This window comes from Catharus ustulatus, chromosome 6 (assembly GCF_009819885.2).
Source record: "Catharus ustulatus isolate bCatUst1 chromosome 6, bCatUst1.pri.v2, whole genome shotgun sequence".
Taxonomy (NCBI): Eukaryota; Metazoa; Chordata; class Aves; order Passeriformes; family Turdidae; genus Catharus; species Catharus ustulatus.
The window spans coordinates 35,625,806-35,642,681 of record NC_046226.1 but is presented as its reverse complement, the minus strand read 5'-3'; the positions used below and the strand labels follow the sequence as shown (position 1 = coordinate 35,642,681).

Below are 16,876 nucleotides of genomic sequence, written 5' to 3'. Positions count from 1 at the left end.
TTTGAACAGGCAGGAACATACAGGGCCATGGTATCTCTTCCAGGGATGCAAACCACATCTTTCTACTAAAAAATAACTTCCCTTCAAATACTTTACAGTCCCTACCAAGAATTATTTTGAGGTACAACATATTTATCATTGCCTCCTAGTAATTTCATCTTTTCAGGAATACTAACTAATGATTTGAAAGTATTTCCTAGAGCAACAAGATCAAATTGTAATTCAACCGGATTTAGCATGTCAAAGGCAGATATTTTATGAAATAAAAGCAAGTTGGATTTGTTCATTAGGACAACAGGGTCTGAAGTAAGCTGAGGACTTGAACACAAGGATCCAACCTAGCACTGATTGTTAATTGCAAAGAGGAAGCAGTTGAGGCACTCTTTTTCTTATCCCTTTATAGTTCTCTTCAAGCACCTTGATCCAGGAGACTTCTAAACAGAAGTAACTGCAGGGTAATTTGACACTGATCCTCTGTTTCTTCCCAAATACAAGCACCAGCTTCCCAACAATAAAATCCCAGCGTTTTGCTGAGCAAAGCACATATGCACAACACTCCTCCAGGCAGACCAAATACACTAAAGACAAAGGCCCTCCGAAGAAGGAGACAGAAATGGATAGAAGAACCACAGGGCTTATTTAATAGACAACTAGTCTCATAGGGAAGTTACACAATAAGAACAACACTTAACAGGGTGGCCTGCACAAGGTCAGAAATTGGAATCTATGATCCTGATGGGTCTTTTCTATCTCAGCATATTCTATGATTCTAATAGTTTTTGAAATATATGGACATCAATCAAGGATATTGTAAACAAACTGGTTGTACACTAAAGGGCCTGACACATGATTCATCCTACAGTATGGCATGTCAAGCTGCTGTCATCTTGGAGAGGTGAAAAGGCACAACCTCAGAAATCACTGTACACAATATAAGAAGCACATGATTCTTCCTTACATCAGAGGTGACCAACATAAAGACAGTCTGAAGTTGGGTACATATCCCTTCAGTAAAAATAAGTTAACTTAAAAGAAAACCAGCCATTAGTTAGCCGAACAACTATGGTCCAACTCCAGCAAATTAAAGCAAGAAGTGAGAAGCCGCCATTTTGTTACAGCTCAGCCATGACAGGCATACTTCTGGAGACAGCTGTTTACAGAGCCCTCTCCGACCTAGTCTTATCAATTACGCTAAGATAGGTAAGGAAAATGAATTTTGAAAGATACAGCACCCGATTCAGCCAAAGTAGTCATTCTGTAAGCATTTTAAGAATACATAGGGACATAACATGAATTTCAAGACTAAACTGAAAAATTCTCACAATGTTTAAATTCAGTCTACATTATAATGACAACTGAAGATATAACAAAGAATGCCTTTTACAAAAAGACAAAATTCCTTTCCTGTTTGAATAATTCATTGAGAAACACTGCATGTGATTAAAGTACATCCTATGAAGTAGAAAAATGTCATTGCAAATAAGCTTTCATGCATAGAACCAGGTAGTTAGCCAAAGAAAGTGGCAATTTTGTCTAAAACTGAACCATCAGCTATCAGCATAAGCAACAACAAAATCCATCACTGCCACTCTACTCAGTTTCTATATTCTGTTATACCACACAAACCTATGAATGAACAAAAGCTAGCAACAAACATAAGGTCTGCAGGAAGAAGCAGAAAATACAGATTTCTAGGATTACCACTGTATGCCTAAGTACCTGGACTTCAGCAATATCCAGAGTTGTTCACAAACTACTTGATGCTAATGCTGCAGTCAGGCCTTCCTGATGAGAAAATCTACAGTCTGTTTCTTACAGTTTGCTGTCTTCATTCCTTAAAGGAAGTGCTACACTTTTCAGTTTGCAAACAAAATAACTGTAGGGAAGCTACCATACAAATCAAGAAGCCTGAAAAAATTACACCCAGCAATAGAGATTGCTGTGAAAGAGGCACTCAAAGATGACACAGCAAATTAAAACTACTATTTCTAATTATTAGTAACTCTAAACTAAAATTACCATCTGCAGGAACATCTCATCAGCATGTCAGAGATTAACCAAAAGCATGAAGAGGCCATAAGTCTGCATGAATTCAAGCTGAAAATCTGACTTAGGCTATTGACAGTACTTCAGAATCATTATCTTCATTACTGAGCAGAGCAATTCCAGAATTTCCAAATTCACAGGACAGCATTCTCCTTAAAAAGACTACAACTGGAGTCAAGCATTGTATCTGACTCCTGGTTTTGCAACAGTAAAACTGAAACCCAGTCCGACACATCTCCTGGTGATAAAAGAATTAGCATGTAGTATGTGGTCTTTCACAGCTAGATTTTTAATACTACATCTACTACTGAAATAAGATTACTTGTACAAATCTGACATTCAGACCAGAACTTCAACAGGTAATCAGGAATAAGTTATTTTGATTTCTGGACAATGCAGAGGAAGAGTTTTATTATTTTCCTTTGAAAAATCATCATCTGTCTTTAATGTTCAATAGAAGGGTAGGGTAACTAGTCAGGAGGCTGCTCCCAAAATACACAATAACCGCTGCATGTACTGCAAATGCTAGATCACAACAGACTGAAGTATGAAGAGAAATTTTCTTCCAAGCTTGAGTCAGTAATGATAGTCAAAAATAAAAACTAACTCCAAACGCAAGAACAGGTCTGCCAGCCATAGAAAACTCCAAGGAGAATAAACAGCAAACGCAAGGCAACAGTTTTAGAGATCACCTTTTCTCAATTTTACTTTTCTTGTTCATATTTAAGTAGACTGCAAATATTTCAAAGATGCAACATTTTCCAACTACTGACTTTACTTGGTAGAAGTTCATGTGAAATTTATGTAGCAACATTATTACAGTTCCTTCATGCTGACTGAGATCAGGAACAGCAGTATCACCAAATGAACACTTTATGATACTTTGAACCATAACAGCCACTGATAAGTAGCCATATTGATATATCCAAAAGAAGGATTGATTTAAGCGTTTTAAGTTTTTGTGCGTCCACCAATACCCAACAAAGATCATGCTTGCACTGCTTCTTCTATATTTCTACGAGACCAGGAGCCTGTATCGCCTCTACTTGCTTTCATGAAACCTCACAAAAACATTACTATACAAACACCTGATATATTAAAAGAGCAACTCGCATTACTTTCTATAAATTAAGACTTCCTTTCAAAAACATTAACTAGAGAACTTCAGCTTTAGAAAGAGGAGAGCAAAAAAATTAACAAGGCATTTCTAAAGAAATTCTATGTCGTTCTCTGCTCAAAGATGCCAAAGTTTCATGGAAAGAAAACCTCATCCTCAAACCAAGGTTAACTGAAGATAAATGAGCAGTTCGAGCAAGCCTACAAATGACAGCACATAATTTGTCAGATACCTGGAAGCACCATTTTGAGGATAAACATCTTCAGAAACAAAGAACAGCAGCTCTTAGAAGCTAAACAGAATTCTGAACACAACCACTGCTTAATCCTGCAAATATACTAAGATTTATAACTGAAATGGTCTCCATGAATGTACATGTGGCAGGATAAAAAGTCTAGGATGGCTTTGCAAACTATACTATACACGTATTTATTCCGTATCACATGCTGCAGCCTAAGCTATCAAAACTAATATTCTGATTCTGCAAGTATTTAAGACAGTATCTCTGCTCAGATCTCCCCTACATCCACCTTGTACTAGGGAAGTAGAGTTTAAAAATCAGAAAACCCTACATACACATTCTCTTCCCAGACATGTCTGGGTTTTTATTAGTGTTCCAATTTAACTTACTAAGAAGGCTACAGCTCGATATTAAACACTCATTCTACAGCCCATCTACTGGTTTGGATGCTACCCCAGAGTTCTTGTAAGCTTCCAGGCAAAGATTAGTATATACTGTACATCCCACTTACCAAAAAGTAACTCCGTAATTTCTGCATTGACCTTGTTCCCAGTTCTAGTTAAGAGACCTGAAAGTGGGAACAAGGATCATATAAAAGTTAATGAAACTTTAGTTGGCAAGCAGGACACACAGCATCAAACTAACCTCTACTTCTGAACTCACAATGTTTATAATGTGGTATCTTGTGCCATGTCAACTGCTCCCTAGACAAAACAGAACTGAAACATCCAGAAGTAATTCACAACACTAGTAGAAATTCCCTTACCAACTTTGTGCCCTTGTTTTGGAAGCAAAAGCTACATGGCAAAAACACCAAACAAAAAGAAAAACCCCACCAAAAACCACTCAGACAAAACGCCTACAGGTCACACCTAAAACATGCATTACCAAGGTTGTGTGAGAAAGAACAGACCCCTAATTTACTTCCATGAATTTTATTAAGCAGAGTAAGCATTAAGATACAATTAGGGAAGCAGTCTGCCAAAATACCTCAGTACTGTTTTAGTAAGGCATAGGGTGATCTAAACAAAGTCACAATTAAAATCAGCAGCTTCAGTTGCCAAACACATCATGGAAAAAGAGTCAGGTTTATAAAAGATTGATACAAGAAGTTACTGTATATCAGCTTTAGAGGAACCTAAGACACCGTTTTTGCCAACAATACCTGAGCTGAGAGAAGACACACAAGAACCTAGGACCTTGAGAAGCTACCCCATGTATACACAGGAAAGTCCTTTTACTTCTTGGCTGAGCATTTTGAAGAGCAGCAGTTTAACACTTCCTTTCTTTAAAAGCATCACAATAAACACACTCAAGAGACTTCTTTCAACTACATTTCCTTAGTAAGACACACAACCTTTCAGAAGTCAGGACAGCATACAAATCACCTCACTTTGAAAACTACTCATGGCTACTAGTACCGGAAACTCAGAGACAAGAGAAAGGTTATCTCGAAAAGCTAGCAATTCAAGGTTGATTTATTTCATACAGTTTAAATTTTAAGATGGTCTCAATTATCTAAGGCAGGCAGAGGCTTTGATATTAGAAGTTCGTAACACATCCACCACACTGATCAAACTGGTTAAGCTGGCCTCGCTGATGAGTCATTTCTTGCACGTCTTTCTCCAAATAGTCTGGTCAGATGCAGAAAACCTCTGGCGTTTTCTTACGCAGGCTACAAAGGAGATCTCGGGAAAAGAATAATCTCCTATTGACAGTACTTCAGAATCATTATCTTCATTACTGAGCAGAGCAATTCCAGAATTTCCAAATTCACAGGACAGTATTCTCCTTAAAAAGACTAAGACTGGAGTCAAGTATTGTACCTGACTCCTGTTTTTGCAACACTAAAATTGAAACCCAGTCCGACACATCTCCTGGTGATAAAAGAATTAGCATGTAGTATGTGGTCTTTCACAGCTAGATTTTTAATACTACTTCTATTACTGAAATAAGATTACTTGTACTAATTATGTTCATTAAGTATTTAGGGACCTAATCGGCTCACATTTTCCATGCTATTGTTTCCAGTATGTTCAATATTGTTCTTGAACTCCTCTGGGGGAGGAACCAGGAAACTATTGTGAATCCATCATTTCAAATCTAATGCATAAATAAGTCTGCTTTTCAAGACCAGACTTAAAACCACCTTTCAGAACTACAGAGGTCTGTATCTATATTCCTTAGTGCTTCATCTCAACCACCATTCCAGTTATTCAGCTGATGAAGACAGGACTGTTAGTCACTTGAAGCAGTATGCAAACATCAGCAGACAACTTACCTGGGCCCATTGCTGTCTTTCCTCTTGGCTGAAACATTGCTTTGTTCTGTTTTTGCACCTCTGTCCATATGCTCACTGGCATTCCTCTCCACAATTTCTCCCTCATCCAGTGCCCTGTGCAAACGGTAATTCACCATCTTCAAAACGATAAAGAGAGCTGCTATCACTGGGCAGTAGACAGCTACTATCATCATGGAAGAAGGAAGAGCCTTTCAAAAAAAGATTAAGAAAAGGTTAATGAACAAAAGGTTGAATATGCCTAAGACGACTCAATCTAGATTTTAACAGTTTGTTTCATGGAGGAAAAAAAATGAAAGTTACACCACCTACAGACAGTCTTTGTGTGAAAAATGTTAAGCAACACAGGAAAAAAAGAAACAGTTGGACTACCAAAGATACTAAATCACCACAGCATTGTGCTAAATAAACTTGTTTGACTGAAGCTTGAGAACAAAGTTCAATTCTCATTCTCTTCTCCCATGCTTTTGCAATGCAAGACTTAGACTAGGAAACTTAGAGTTAGCATGTGTGACACCTAATATTTTTGATTAACAGTTATGAGTAAAAAAAACACAGGAAGATTTTAAGCACATGAAGAAACAACCAAGCATGGGCGAGATCTTATTTCAGAGCTAGTACACAGCACCAAGTCCATTTCAGAAAAACATGATGCAAGTTTGACAGCATAGTTGGATAGGAGAAAACCTGATTAAATACCAAACATTGGTGTTTTGACTTCACTTGTCAGCTTCCAACAGCTACTGTCGCATGACAAGGCACTGATCAGTCACAAAAGCAAAACTGTTTCCTACTTGCATACGTAAAGAGGTTGCTTACATGTGACTCACACACTGTACAGCAGAACACAACTTGCAAGACCCCAGGCAGCAAAGACTTGTGCTATACCACTGCATGCCCATGGAAAGACAAGCAACACATGTTCTGAAGAAAATTTTTCATCTGTACAAAAGGTGGCCAGAAGTCACATTAAAAAAAAAACCCTCAGTCCTGAATTCAACATTTGAAATTCCACTTAAAGTTAAGAGTTGCCATGAAAGTCTTGCAGAGGTAAATAAGGCTATTACAGCCTTCAGCAACAGGTATTGATGAAGTCCAGCCTGACAGGTGTTTAGAAATGTTCAAAGTACTGATTAAACTTCAGATTTTACTTCAATGCTTTCGTCCATCTAAAACATGCTTGATTTGTGATTTCAAATTTTGTCATTTCCCAAGGCAGTGATTAAAATATTAAGTCTCAGTATTCATCCAAAAATAGACTATTTCCTTTAAAAAAACAACAAAAGTTTAGGTTCTGAAGTATTTCACTGCATCACTAGCCTTTACCCTGTTCACAGTGCAGTTTCAGCTATACTTCCAAAATATAAAAATACAGACAGACATGGCAATCAGAATTAAACATCTGATATCCAGCTTGAACATTACTGGAATAAATGAGTAGAATAAATGAACTGTCTTTCTATACCTCATGGCTGAAGGAGGTATAAGATTCCAGCTCATTTTCATACCTCCCTACAGAAACCATGGGAAGAGTCATCATTGATAAAAAAACGTCCCAGAACATCTTGAGAGTCAAAACAATGATCAGAGTAGAAGACAGCGATGCCTCTCTAACCAGAGCATGGAAACATTTTGAGTCACTTAAAATTCACTGGCTGACAACATAGTGAAACATCACACAATGTAACAATCTCCGACCTAAAATTATTTCTCTGAATCTTAGAAGGATTTTAAGTAGCATAACCTAACCACAGTAGTCAGCCAAACAATTTCAAAGGACTCAACCTGGTCATACGAGCTGAATAGAGAGGCCTCCATTTCTTTTCCTCTATTCATTTTCCCCTTCTGACTCTTCAAGATTTCCCTGGAACTTTGATCACCATGATGACTCTTTGTAACTAGCAAAGTTTTCTTCCAAAACAAGTCAAGTCTGACAACCATCATCAACACCTACCTTTTCCTCCAAAACAAGTTAAGTCATCACTGAATATAACATTTGAAGTAGGCCAGGCAAACTAAGCTGAAGTTTACTAAGTTTCATTTTGTATGCTCAACTGGACAACATCATCATGAACAAAGATTCACTCATCAAGCACCAGCTAAGGAGGAGAAAGAGGAAACCAAGATACTTAAAACCAGTATCAATAAGCATACAGGATCCACAAGGATATGGCATCCCTACAACCCCTGAAGCCATGCTAGAATAGTTTTCTCAAGAAATTAGGTGCTTCTACTTCCAAAAACTTCAGAATCAGTTCCCTGCAGGCAAGGGCTAGCCTGTTAACTTTGGAGAAAAACATGAGGTTCCTGTACCTGCTAGGCAGTCTACTACCCCTTCAACTTTCCTCTCCTTTACACTACGCAGTGCTCAGAAGCCATTACCAGAAGAGTTAGACGAACACTAGATAACAAAAGCTTGAGTTACTCCAGTTAGACATGCCTGAATTTTTCTGTTTAGAGAGCCCATCAATTTCCCCCATCTACTGTCAGCAGTGAAGTCACAGTATATCCAGTTTATCTTGCAAAATCTATACATCCGTTTTTTCAAATGAATGCTTTTAGAACAAGCATGTGAAAAAAGGCAAAACACCTCATGGAACTTGCAGCAAACCTAACAAGGAATTCAAAACTTTTCCTCACATCCTGTTTTCACAGGACTGCAGAAGAATTAAAAAAAAAGCTAACGTAACTGACTTTCATTTTTCATATTGGTAGTAGCTGCTCATCTCAGAATAGGGCACATATTCTGGGAATAGAAGGCATTTTAGCTAGCTTCGTCTGCCATACGAACACACTTGACATCAAGTATCATGCTGTGGTGCAGCACTGCCACCCATGGTACCAGCAATTTGTCTGCAGTACAGCCTCAAGAGGAAACTTACTGCAGCCTAAGCTAAACTACTTGCAACTTCTGTTTTCCTTAGCCAAACTTAGAAGCACTCCCAATATAAATCTGAAGTCTTCTCCCCACAAAAGAAATCAAGTTAAAGTGAGATTAGCATTTCCAACCACACTCAGCATCTCACCACATTTGAGGAGAGACAAATTTCCCACCAGCGTCTCACCACCTTCAAAACTGGAATACAAGTTTAAGTCATAAAAATTTCCCACTGGATTGCATTTTAATAATATCAAAATAATTTCAAATATTAAAGCATTTTAATTGACCCCAGCACACTAAAACCCTTAAGCTAGAGTTTGTTAGTAGACACCAGTTGACCACAAGGCTACACTTGCAACAGCATTTCAGAGATCACCCATTTTTACTGCATATTTCTGGTCACTTGCATTAGCACCAAAAGAAAACATACTCCACAGCAGCCATCACAACTGAAGCTCTTGTACAATATAAAGAGCTACAACGAACCATGGAAAAACTGTGTGCTTTTAATTATGTTCTGTAACTTCAGTTACCAAATGACTGAACAAACCCAACTATTAGATAAACTCCTACCCAAAATTATTTCCCTAAGTCTTAAAGGGAAGCTAAGTAGTACTGTCAAATATGGGAGGCAGAGGGAAGGACACTGATTTTCTACCACCTTTCCCACAAGTTACTTTCCAAAGTAACTTAATTTTAAATCTTTCAAGTCAAAGTAACTTGACTTCCAGTATTTCAAGCCAACTTTCCAAATGCAAAACATACATAAGGATAAAGGTAAAATACAGGAATGCACAGTTAAGGAGGAGTATCTCTTCTGAAACCTCCTGGTGGTCAAATTAGCTCACTTGTATCACAATATGCCTTTTCTAAAAAAGTAGGTAGAAAAAGGTTTAAGCACTTCTAGATTCCAATGGTTAAAACAGAAAAGAAAGCTCTCACTATTAGTTATACCATTCAAATACTTTCATCCAAACTACAGAAATAGTATCTCAAATGAATGTTTCCAACACACGTGTAAAAGAAACAACAGGAAACTTCACTGATCCCAGGCTGTACAACATGCAGATGAAGAAACTAACACTATATGGTTCCTACCTAATCTGATTACCTAATTACCTAGCTTTAGCTAGGTCCCACAGATGTAATGAAAATTCAAGATTATTTTCAAAAAAGAAATGCATTGCTACGAGTCTTTTCAACAGCTAACAGCTAAGTTTTCAAAATCAAACCAGAGATTGCAAATCTCTACATAAAGGTGTTAACAACTAAGCATTAAGAAGCAAGTCATCTTGTAAAAAGACTTAAGAAGTATTTTGAACCCAGTATTTTATAGAAAAAGTTTTACTGGAAAAGAGGAAAGACCAGGAAACAGACATAGTTTTGTCCGCAATTCTTGTTTAAGGACAATCAGAGCCCTTAGGAACTGCCATTATCTGGAAGCAAGTCCAGTTACAAGTTATCTAGTTGTCCACCAAAACCTCAAAGCATACAACCAAAACTTGAGTAGCCAAGAAAATACAAGTGTCTTAGAACATTATGGCATACGAGGGATTGTTATCACAGATTGAATTTCAATTATTTAAAATCTTAGTTTAAGATACAGGACATATTTCAGAAACTTCAGCACAAAAAACTTCCATGTGAAGTTACATTTATATGACCTATTTCTGTAACTATGTACACAAGTCAGGAAATTAAGTGAACTGTTGTCTAAATGCACGACTTTGACAGATAAACTCTGTAGGTATATATGAGCCCATCACCCCAAGCAAGGTACAGTCCTGGCTCCTCTTCAGTCACTGGCAAAATTCCACAAGTGCCAGAGCCAAGACTTCACCCCCTCATGCGCACGTGGTGGGGCTGAAACAGCATTCCGACTAGGGGAAGTGCTTTGGCAGCCTCCTCTGTTTCCCCTCCCCCCTGCAACACTGATGCATAACGTTGGTTCTACATTCAGGGTATTTTTTTTCAACTCTACCACTAGATTGTACAATGTGATTGGACAGCTTCCCCATACAGAGAGCACATTTTCTTCTCCCAATTTCAATTTTGCATTAGAGTAAAACCAGGGATCAGCTCTTACTACAGAAAGGCACATCAACAAGCACAGTTGAGTCTGGTACTGGATATAAATACGCAAACAGGACACATTTAACAAGTCTAGAAAGCAGAATCTTTATGTACTGCCAAGCCACAAATCCAAGAACACAGATTCAAGCAGCTTCCCTAAAGCAGACATATCTCACTTCAGACCCCAGCTCCTTCATTATCTACATATTTACGCCACACTTCCAACAAGTGCATTTTAAGTGTACAAATATACAAGAAAAAGTGACCAGATTGGCAAAATAGGCTCGTTTAGGCATACATCTGTCATCTTCACACAGGGTACAACACTCACTTGCACGTGCATAAGCTCAGAAGGCAGATGAAGTACCAAGGAAGAAAGGTTGATTATTGAATTCTAACGCTAATCTTTTCAGTAGGTTTGTACCACACATTAAATCCATCAACCCTAACAACATGGGCATTCATATACAAAGGAACACTCAGATTTATGACATTACTTGCTCACCACAAACATTACCAGATTCCATTCTGAAAATGCCAGACCAACAAAAAAAATGCACAGAAAACAAGAATAGCAATGTTGGATGCACTAAACCAAGTCTTAAAGCAGTAAGTGCACCTAAATTTCTATATCCTAGTGTGTTCTATTCCTATTGGAGCTTAAATAACATTTCAGGGGGAAAAGTGATTAGCCTACCATTAAATGCATTCAGCCTTCAGAGCCAGCTACAAGCAAACTTCTTAGGGGATACTTTTGTCTTTGTTGCTAAAAAACAACTTAGAAATAACTACAGTTATTGCTGATCCAATACATAAAAGCAATGATGTGATCTTGTAATTCTTTACATGGGGAAGCTTAATAAATAATATAAAACCTGTTAGCAGTCTAAGTCTTTCTATATACCTTGCTTTTTTAAACACACAGGGTTGTCTGCCAGCAACAAGTCACTTGAAGCTAGCTTAGAAACTCCCTCCTACACACCAGTGAGCCATGCTCAGAATTCAGATTAAAATTACCTAAGATTTTTCAAGCAAGTTCTGCTTATTTATGTACGTCCCACAGCAATGCAACACTTACTGCTTTTTATTCTGAAAAAGAGCTTAAGAGATGCTAAAGAGCTAAGATGACCAATACAGTTCTGCCTGTTTAGTTTATGTCTAGACAACACAAACTGTAGAGGGTGGAAAGAGGGAAAACAGCCAAATATGATTCAATCTTCTTTAACTTGTGACTAATCTCCCTACTTATTCTCAGGGAAGTTGGCACTTGTTGCATCTTTAGCTTGTCCAAAGCTATGAAGCAAGAGAATTTCTCTGACCTCAACAAAACCCAAAGCAGTTTGCTGCTTTTCCCTTTACACAGGAAAAAGTGTTTAAGCACCACTGAAGTTTACCCCGTTGTATGGGTAACTGAAGCTTACCTACTGCTTTAAGAGCAGCAGGAAACTCAAATCCTGGCCCAGATTTACCATTTGTGAAAAGACCTACGTACAATATAGATCAGTCCCCTTTCACAGGTCTTTTGTGCATGCAGGATATAGCTGCTTCTACAGGTGTGGTCAGCTTTCTCAGTAAGGCAGTACTAATTAAATAACTCTTCTGTCAAAACAGAAAAGCAGTACTTTTACTACAAAAAATTGTACAGCTATATTTGAAACCAAAAGGGGTCTCCTCTTCCCGTATTCTGCAGAACTTTCAACAGATACAGATTCATAGTTCTCATACAAAGTATCTGCTTAGAAGTGTTATCTAGCTGTTCTCACATACCTTCAGTTTTAAAAGCAATCTGTCTCAGCCTTTAGTTGCCCTGCCAGCAGCCCAGAAGTATTCAAACAAAAAGCGCTACAGCTTTTTCCAAGACATTGTAATATGAATTAAAAATCATAGAGTTGTAACCTCCTTTTCCACATCAGCTATTTCTTAGCATGAAGTGTCTCACACTGCAGCCTTACAAATTGCTTTTAAACAAAGCAAATGCCTGACTTTGCATACGATTTTATCTCCAATGCTTCATTCACGAACTAAATTTTCACAAGGCAGCTTCTACATTAGGTTATCACAGCATCTGGCAATCTTGCAAATGATGTCCTACCTCATGCACGAAACTGGTCAAAACACACCATTATGATCACACTTTTCTACTGAAAAAACCAAAGTAAACTATTAGCATTTCCTAAGTTAAACACAGCTCACACAGGGAAAAAAACTACTGGTCAACAGGAAACCGCCCCCTTTTCTTGTAACTGATCAAACCTCTCCTCTATGCGTTCCCAAGTCCAAATGTCAAGAAAGTTTCTAGGTTTAAAGGTTAGTATTTTAACAGCTTTGATTGAAGTGTGAGCTACAAAGATATATATGACAAGAATTCTCACAAACCAAATACACTGAAATCCAGACACAAACAAAAAAGCCAGACTAACTTCTCGTCGATAACACACAATCCAGATACACGGCCAGCCAACACACCACTCTACATCCAAATAAAACTTCCAGGTTATGGAACCACATCCCTCCACTAGACTCAAAACTCAGAAACATTGGCTAAATCTGACAGCTCCTCTAGAAAGAGCTTTTTACTGACCCACCAGGAGATCAACAGCGGAAGCTGCCAGAGGCATTTCCAATTTTGAAGGAAAGTAAACACAAAAACGAAGGCAAAGTGCCAGCGCCTATAGCCCCACTGCGCCCCGACAGCGCCCACCCCCAGATTCCCAGTAACGGGTCGGTGCCCCCGAAACGCCGCAGCCCCGATGCCGGGGTCCGGGCCCGCTCCCAGCGGAGGGGGCGCGGCCGCAGGGGCCCGGGGCCGTTCCCGGGGCCGCGCCGCGGGCAGGGGGCGCGCGCGCGGCGGCCCCTCCCGGCCCTCCCCCCCCAATCCGGGCCCCGCAAGGCCCGGCCGACCCCCGGCACAGGCCGGCTCCGCGCTCACCATGTACAGGGTGAAGGGGAAGCCGAGCAGGAAGAGCCACAGGTAGAGGTGCAGCGCGTTGACCCCCGCGCCCTGGTGCGGGTCCTGGTACCAGCCGCCGCTCAGCGCCGCCCACACGCCCTGGCGCAGGATCTGCAGCACCTGGGAGCCCATGGCGGCCCCGCTCCGCCGCGCCGGCCCCGCTCTATCCGCCCTGCGAGCCCGGGCAGAGCCGTGCACCGCCCGTGCTCCGCGACAGCCGCAACCGCCGCCGCCGCCGCCCCAGCAACGCCGCCGCCATCTTATGTCCGGGCCCGGGCCGCCCGCCCGCCCCCGCGCCGCCGACGGACCGGCGGCCCTTGCGGCAGGGGACGCGCGCCGCCGCCGCCGGGGGGGGCAGCGCTGCGCCTGCGCGCGGCCTGCCCACAGCCCCGCCCCCGCCTGCCCCGCGCAGCGCCCCCTGGCGGCCCGGCTCGGCCCTGAGCGTAGGTCCCGCCCCCAGCGGCCCGCGGGGCTCCCGCCCTCTGACGGTGCTGTGGGACGTACAGACAGAACCTGCCGAAAGGGGGTTTTCAATCAGAGCATTACGAAATCAGTTAGGTTAGAAAACACTCTGAGATTACGAGTCTAAACACTGTTGTATCAACCACGCCGTGGCATTACCACATCCAGTCTTTCCTGGAGGGCCTCCAACTATGCTGAGTCCACCACCGCCCTGGGCACCCCATTCTAATGTCTGATCGCCATTTCTGTGAAGAAATTCTTCCTGATGCCCAGCCTCAACTTAAATACTGCAAGCATTAGTGAAGATGCACTTCAGCTAACAACACTGTCTCTAATTCAGAAGTACTGTCTCCAGGCTCACCTCTAAGGAACCCAGTCTAAGGTCCTTTCCCCTTCCAAACTCCTTTCTTTCCCCCTCCCAGGGCCTGACTTCTAGCAAAGTGCTTCACCCTCTCCTTGCAGCAGGGCAGGAAGACATTTGTCCAGCATACACTTTTAAGGCTCCAAAGCAAGATAACAACCTCACCATTTATTGAGCAACATCCCCCCCACACACACCCCTTTACTCTCAATACGTAGTGTTACCAAAACCCTGGCACATCCATGCCCGCCACAGGAATTGGTGTTAGTTGCAGCCCCTAAACAGCCAGAACCATCAGGGTTTACAGATAGAAAGGAACACAGTGGACCATGGGTACACCACAAGTCTCTCTCATAGGTCTAAATTTTGACTTCCATGTTCATCTATAGGTCGCCATTTCTCATCGAATAACAACTTTTCAAGCTTTCCCCTTAGACATGCACATCCCAAAAGTCATGTGTTATTTAGAAAGGGACAGATTAGGGTAAGAGTTCAGGCAGTGCTCTCAAGAAGAGGTGACAGAAGTCCATACTACAAACACTATGGGCTCCAAAGATGATGAGGGGACTGGAGCATCTCTCAAGGAAAGGCTGAGGGAACTGGGCCTGTTCAGCCTCGAGAAGAGATGACTGAGAGGGGACTTCATCATTGTCCATACGTACCTGAAGGGAGACTGTCAGAGAAAGGAGCCAGGCTCTTCTCTGAGGTGCCAAGCAATAGGACAAGAAGGCAGAAATGGTCAGGAATTTCCAGTGGAACATGAGGAAGAACTTTACTGTGCAGGCCACAACACACTGGAATGCATTGTCCAGAGAGGTTGCAGTCTCTCTGATAGGCATTATTCAAGATATGTCTGGATGTAATCCTATGCTGTGTGCTCTAGGAGGTCCTTGATTGAGCAGGGAGTTTGGACCAGATGATCCACTGTGGGGGTCTCTTCCAACCTGACTCCTTCTGTAACTCTGGATCTCCACTGCAGAAAAACTGCAGGAATGAAATAACCCAAGCACTCAGCCATGACTCATGATGAGCATGCATTTAGGCTGGTATTTTCAAGAGGCTGCATTAATTCCTCAGTCTCTGCTGTCTCCCTGACAGTTAGTGAGCCAATGGCAACATTTGGTTATTCTTGGAAAACCAGAAGACAGAAGTTACTGACTCAAAGCAAATGTATTTCATCTATTTTTTGTTTCCTCAGTGAGAAACAACTGGCTTTCTCCCCAGTATAAAAAAATGAACCTTTTTCAGATAGTACATTTTCAAATACAAAACTGGGAGCATTGTTTTACAAAAGAGCATTTTTTCACTCTATCAAACAGGATTGAGATATTAAAGGAAATAAAGATGGGGGAAGGGAAAAAACCAACAGTGAAAAACTACAGAGGATTATCATGGATGAGAAAGGAGAATTCCCTTTATCCTTCTGCATTAAAGGCAAGCATGATGAGCCTCACAGTTATGGTATGCTCAGAAAAAAAAATAAAACTGTTTCAACAGCAATATTTGCCAAAATACCATTAAAAACTAAAAAGACAAATATAGTTCTTAAAATATGAACCTGTTAGATTGTGTTATGCATACATATACTTTGATGCTGTGATGATCAGGATTATGAAGCGTTAGCTCTTTCTGCAGCTGTTGTATCAATGTTACATAAAAGCTGTTCACCTTCCCAAAGGGAGGCAATAGGGATAACATTCATGAATTACACGTCTGAAGGCTGCAGTACATGCTTTAGAAACATTTATGCTCCTGTTTAGGAGCCTCTGATTAAATCTGGACAGATTAGCCTCAGCATCCTAGTAATGATTCATATTAAACAGTGCCTCTGTGTAATAGGCTGAAAGCTGAGGGAGATTCTAGCTCTTTCCTCAGCCCCCCGCCTAGAAGTTGTCGGACCATTGGGCCAGCCAGGATGTTATAAAGGTTTGGGGGGTATTGCATGGGAGGCCAGGGGTGTGGAAACTAAAAGCAAAAAATGAACAGAGAAAACAAAACATAATACATGTATATATGTGTGTATATATATATGTATGTATGTTTACATCAAATACAAGTACAGTTACAGACTCAGCCCTGATCCAAAACATAACCTAGCTCCACACAATTAGCCCTGTTCAAATGCATGTTATCAGGAGAGGATCTAGTCTGTATCCAGTAAAATAAGGACAAGATTATTACATGCTTGAAAGGACAACTAAAATTCTATTGTTTAGCTATTTAAATGCAGACAGACTGAAAACATTAGAACAACAGAGGGGAAAATAGTATTTTTTAATCCATCCATGCCTAAAGATAAAATTGATAAGAAGTACTGTTGAAGGTATCATTAACAAGGCAAGAAAAAAAGAAATTATTGGCTTTCATGGGGAAACAAAGAATCAACATCTAGATAGAAAATAACAGTAGTAGATTCAATCTGTACATGCTCACGAATAAGGGCTTT

At 40.6% G+C, this 16,876-nt stretch overlaps 1 protein-coding gene across 8 annotated transcripts in view; it reads right to left on the bottom strand.

The window, feature by feature from the left end:
* PCNX1 (pecanex 1) overlaps window positions 1-13,819 on the bottom strand; it is an 89,342-nt gene extending 75,523 nt beyond the window's left edge. For 5 of the 8 annotated variants that reach the window (XM_033061513.2, XM_033061508.2, XM_033061510.2 and 2 more), the window contains exons 1-2: window positions 13,587-13,817; window positions 5,686-5,894 (exon numbers count right to left, since the gene is read on the bottom strand). In XM_033061513.2, the coding sequence (XP_032917404.1) occupies window positions 5,686-5,894; window positions 13,587-13,739 (362 nt within the window). In that variant the 5' untranslated portion in view covers window positions 13,740-13,817. Of the gene's footprint in view, window positions 1-3,915; window positions 3,973-5,685; window positions 5,895-13,586 lie in introns of those variants that run through there. The other 3 variants (XM_033061516.2, XM_033061511.2, XM_033061514.1) reach the window with 3 other exon arrangements.
* Between the last annotated feature and the right edge of the window lie 3,057 nt (window positions 13,820-16,876).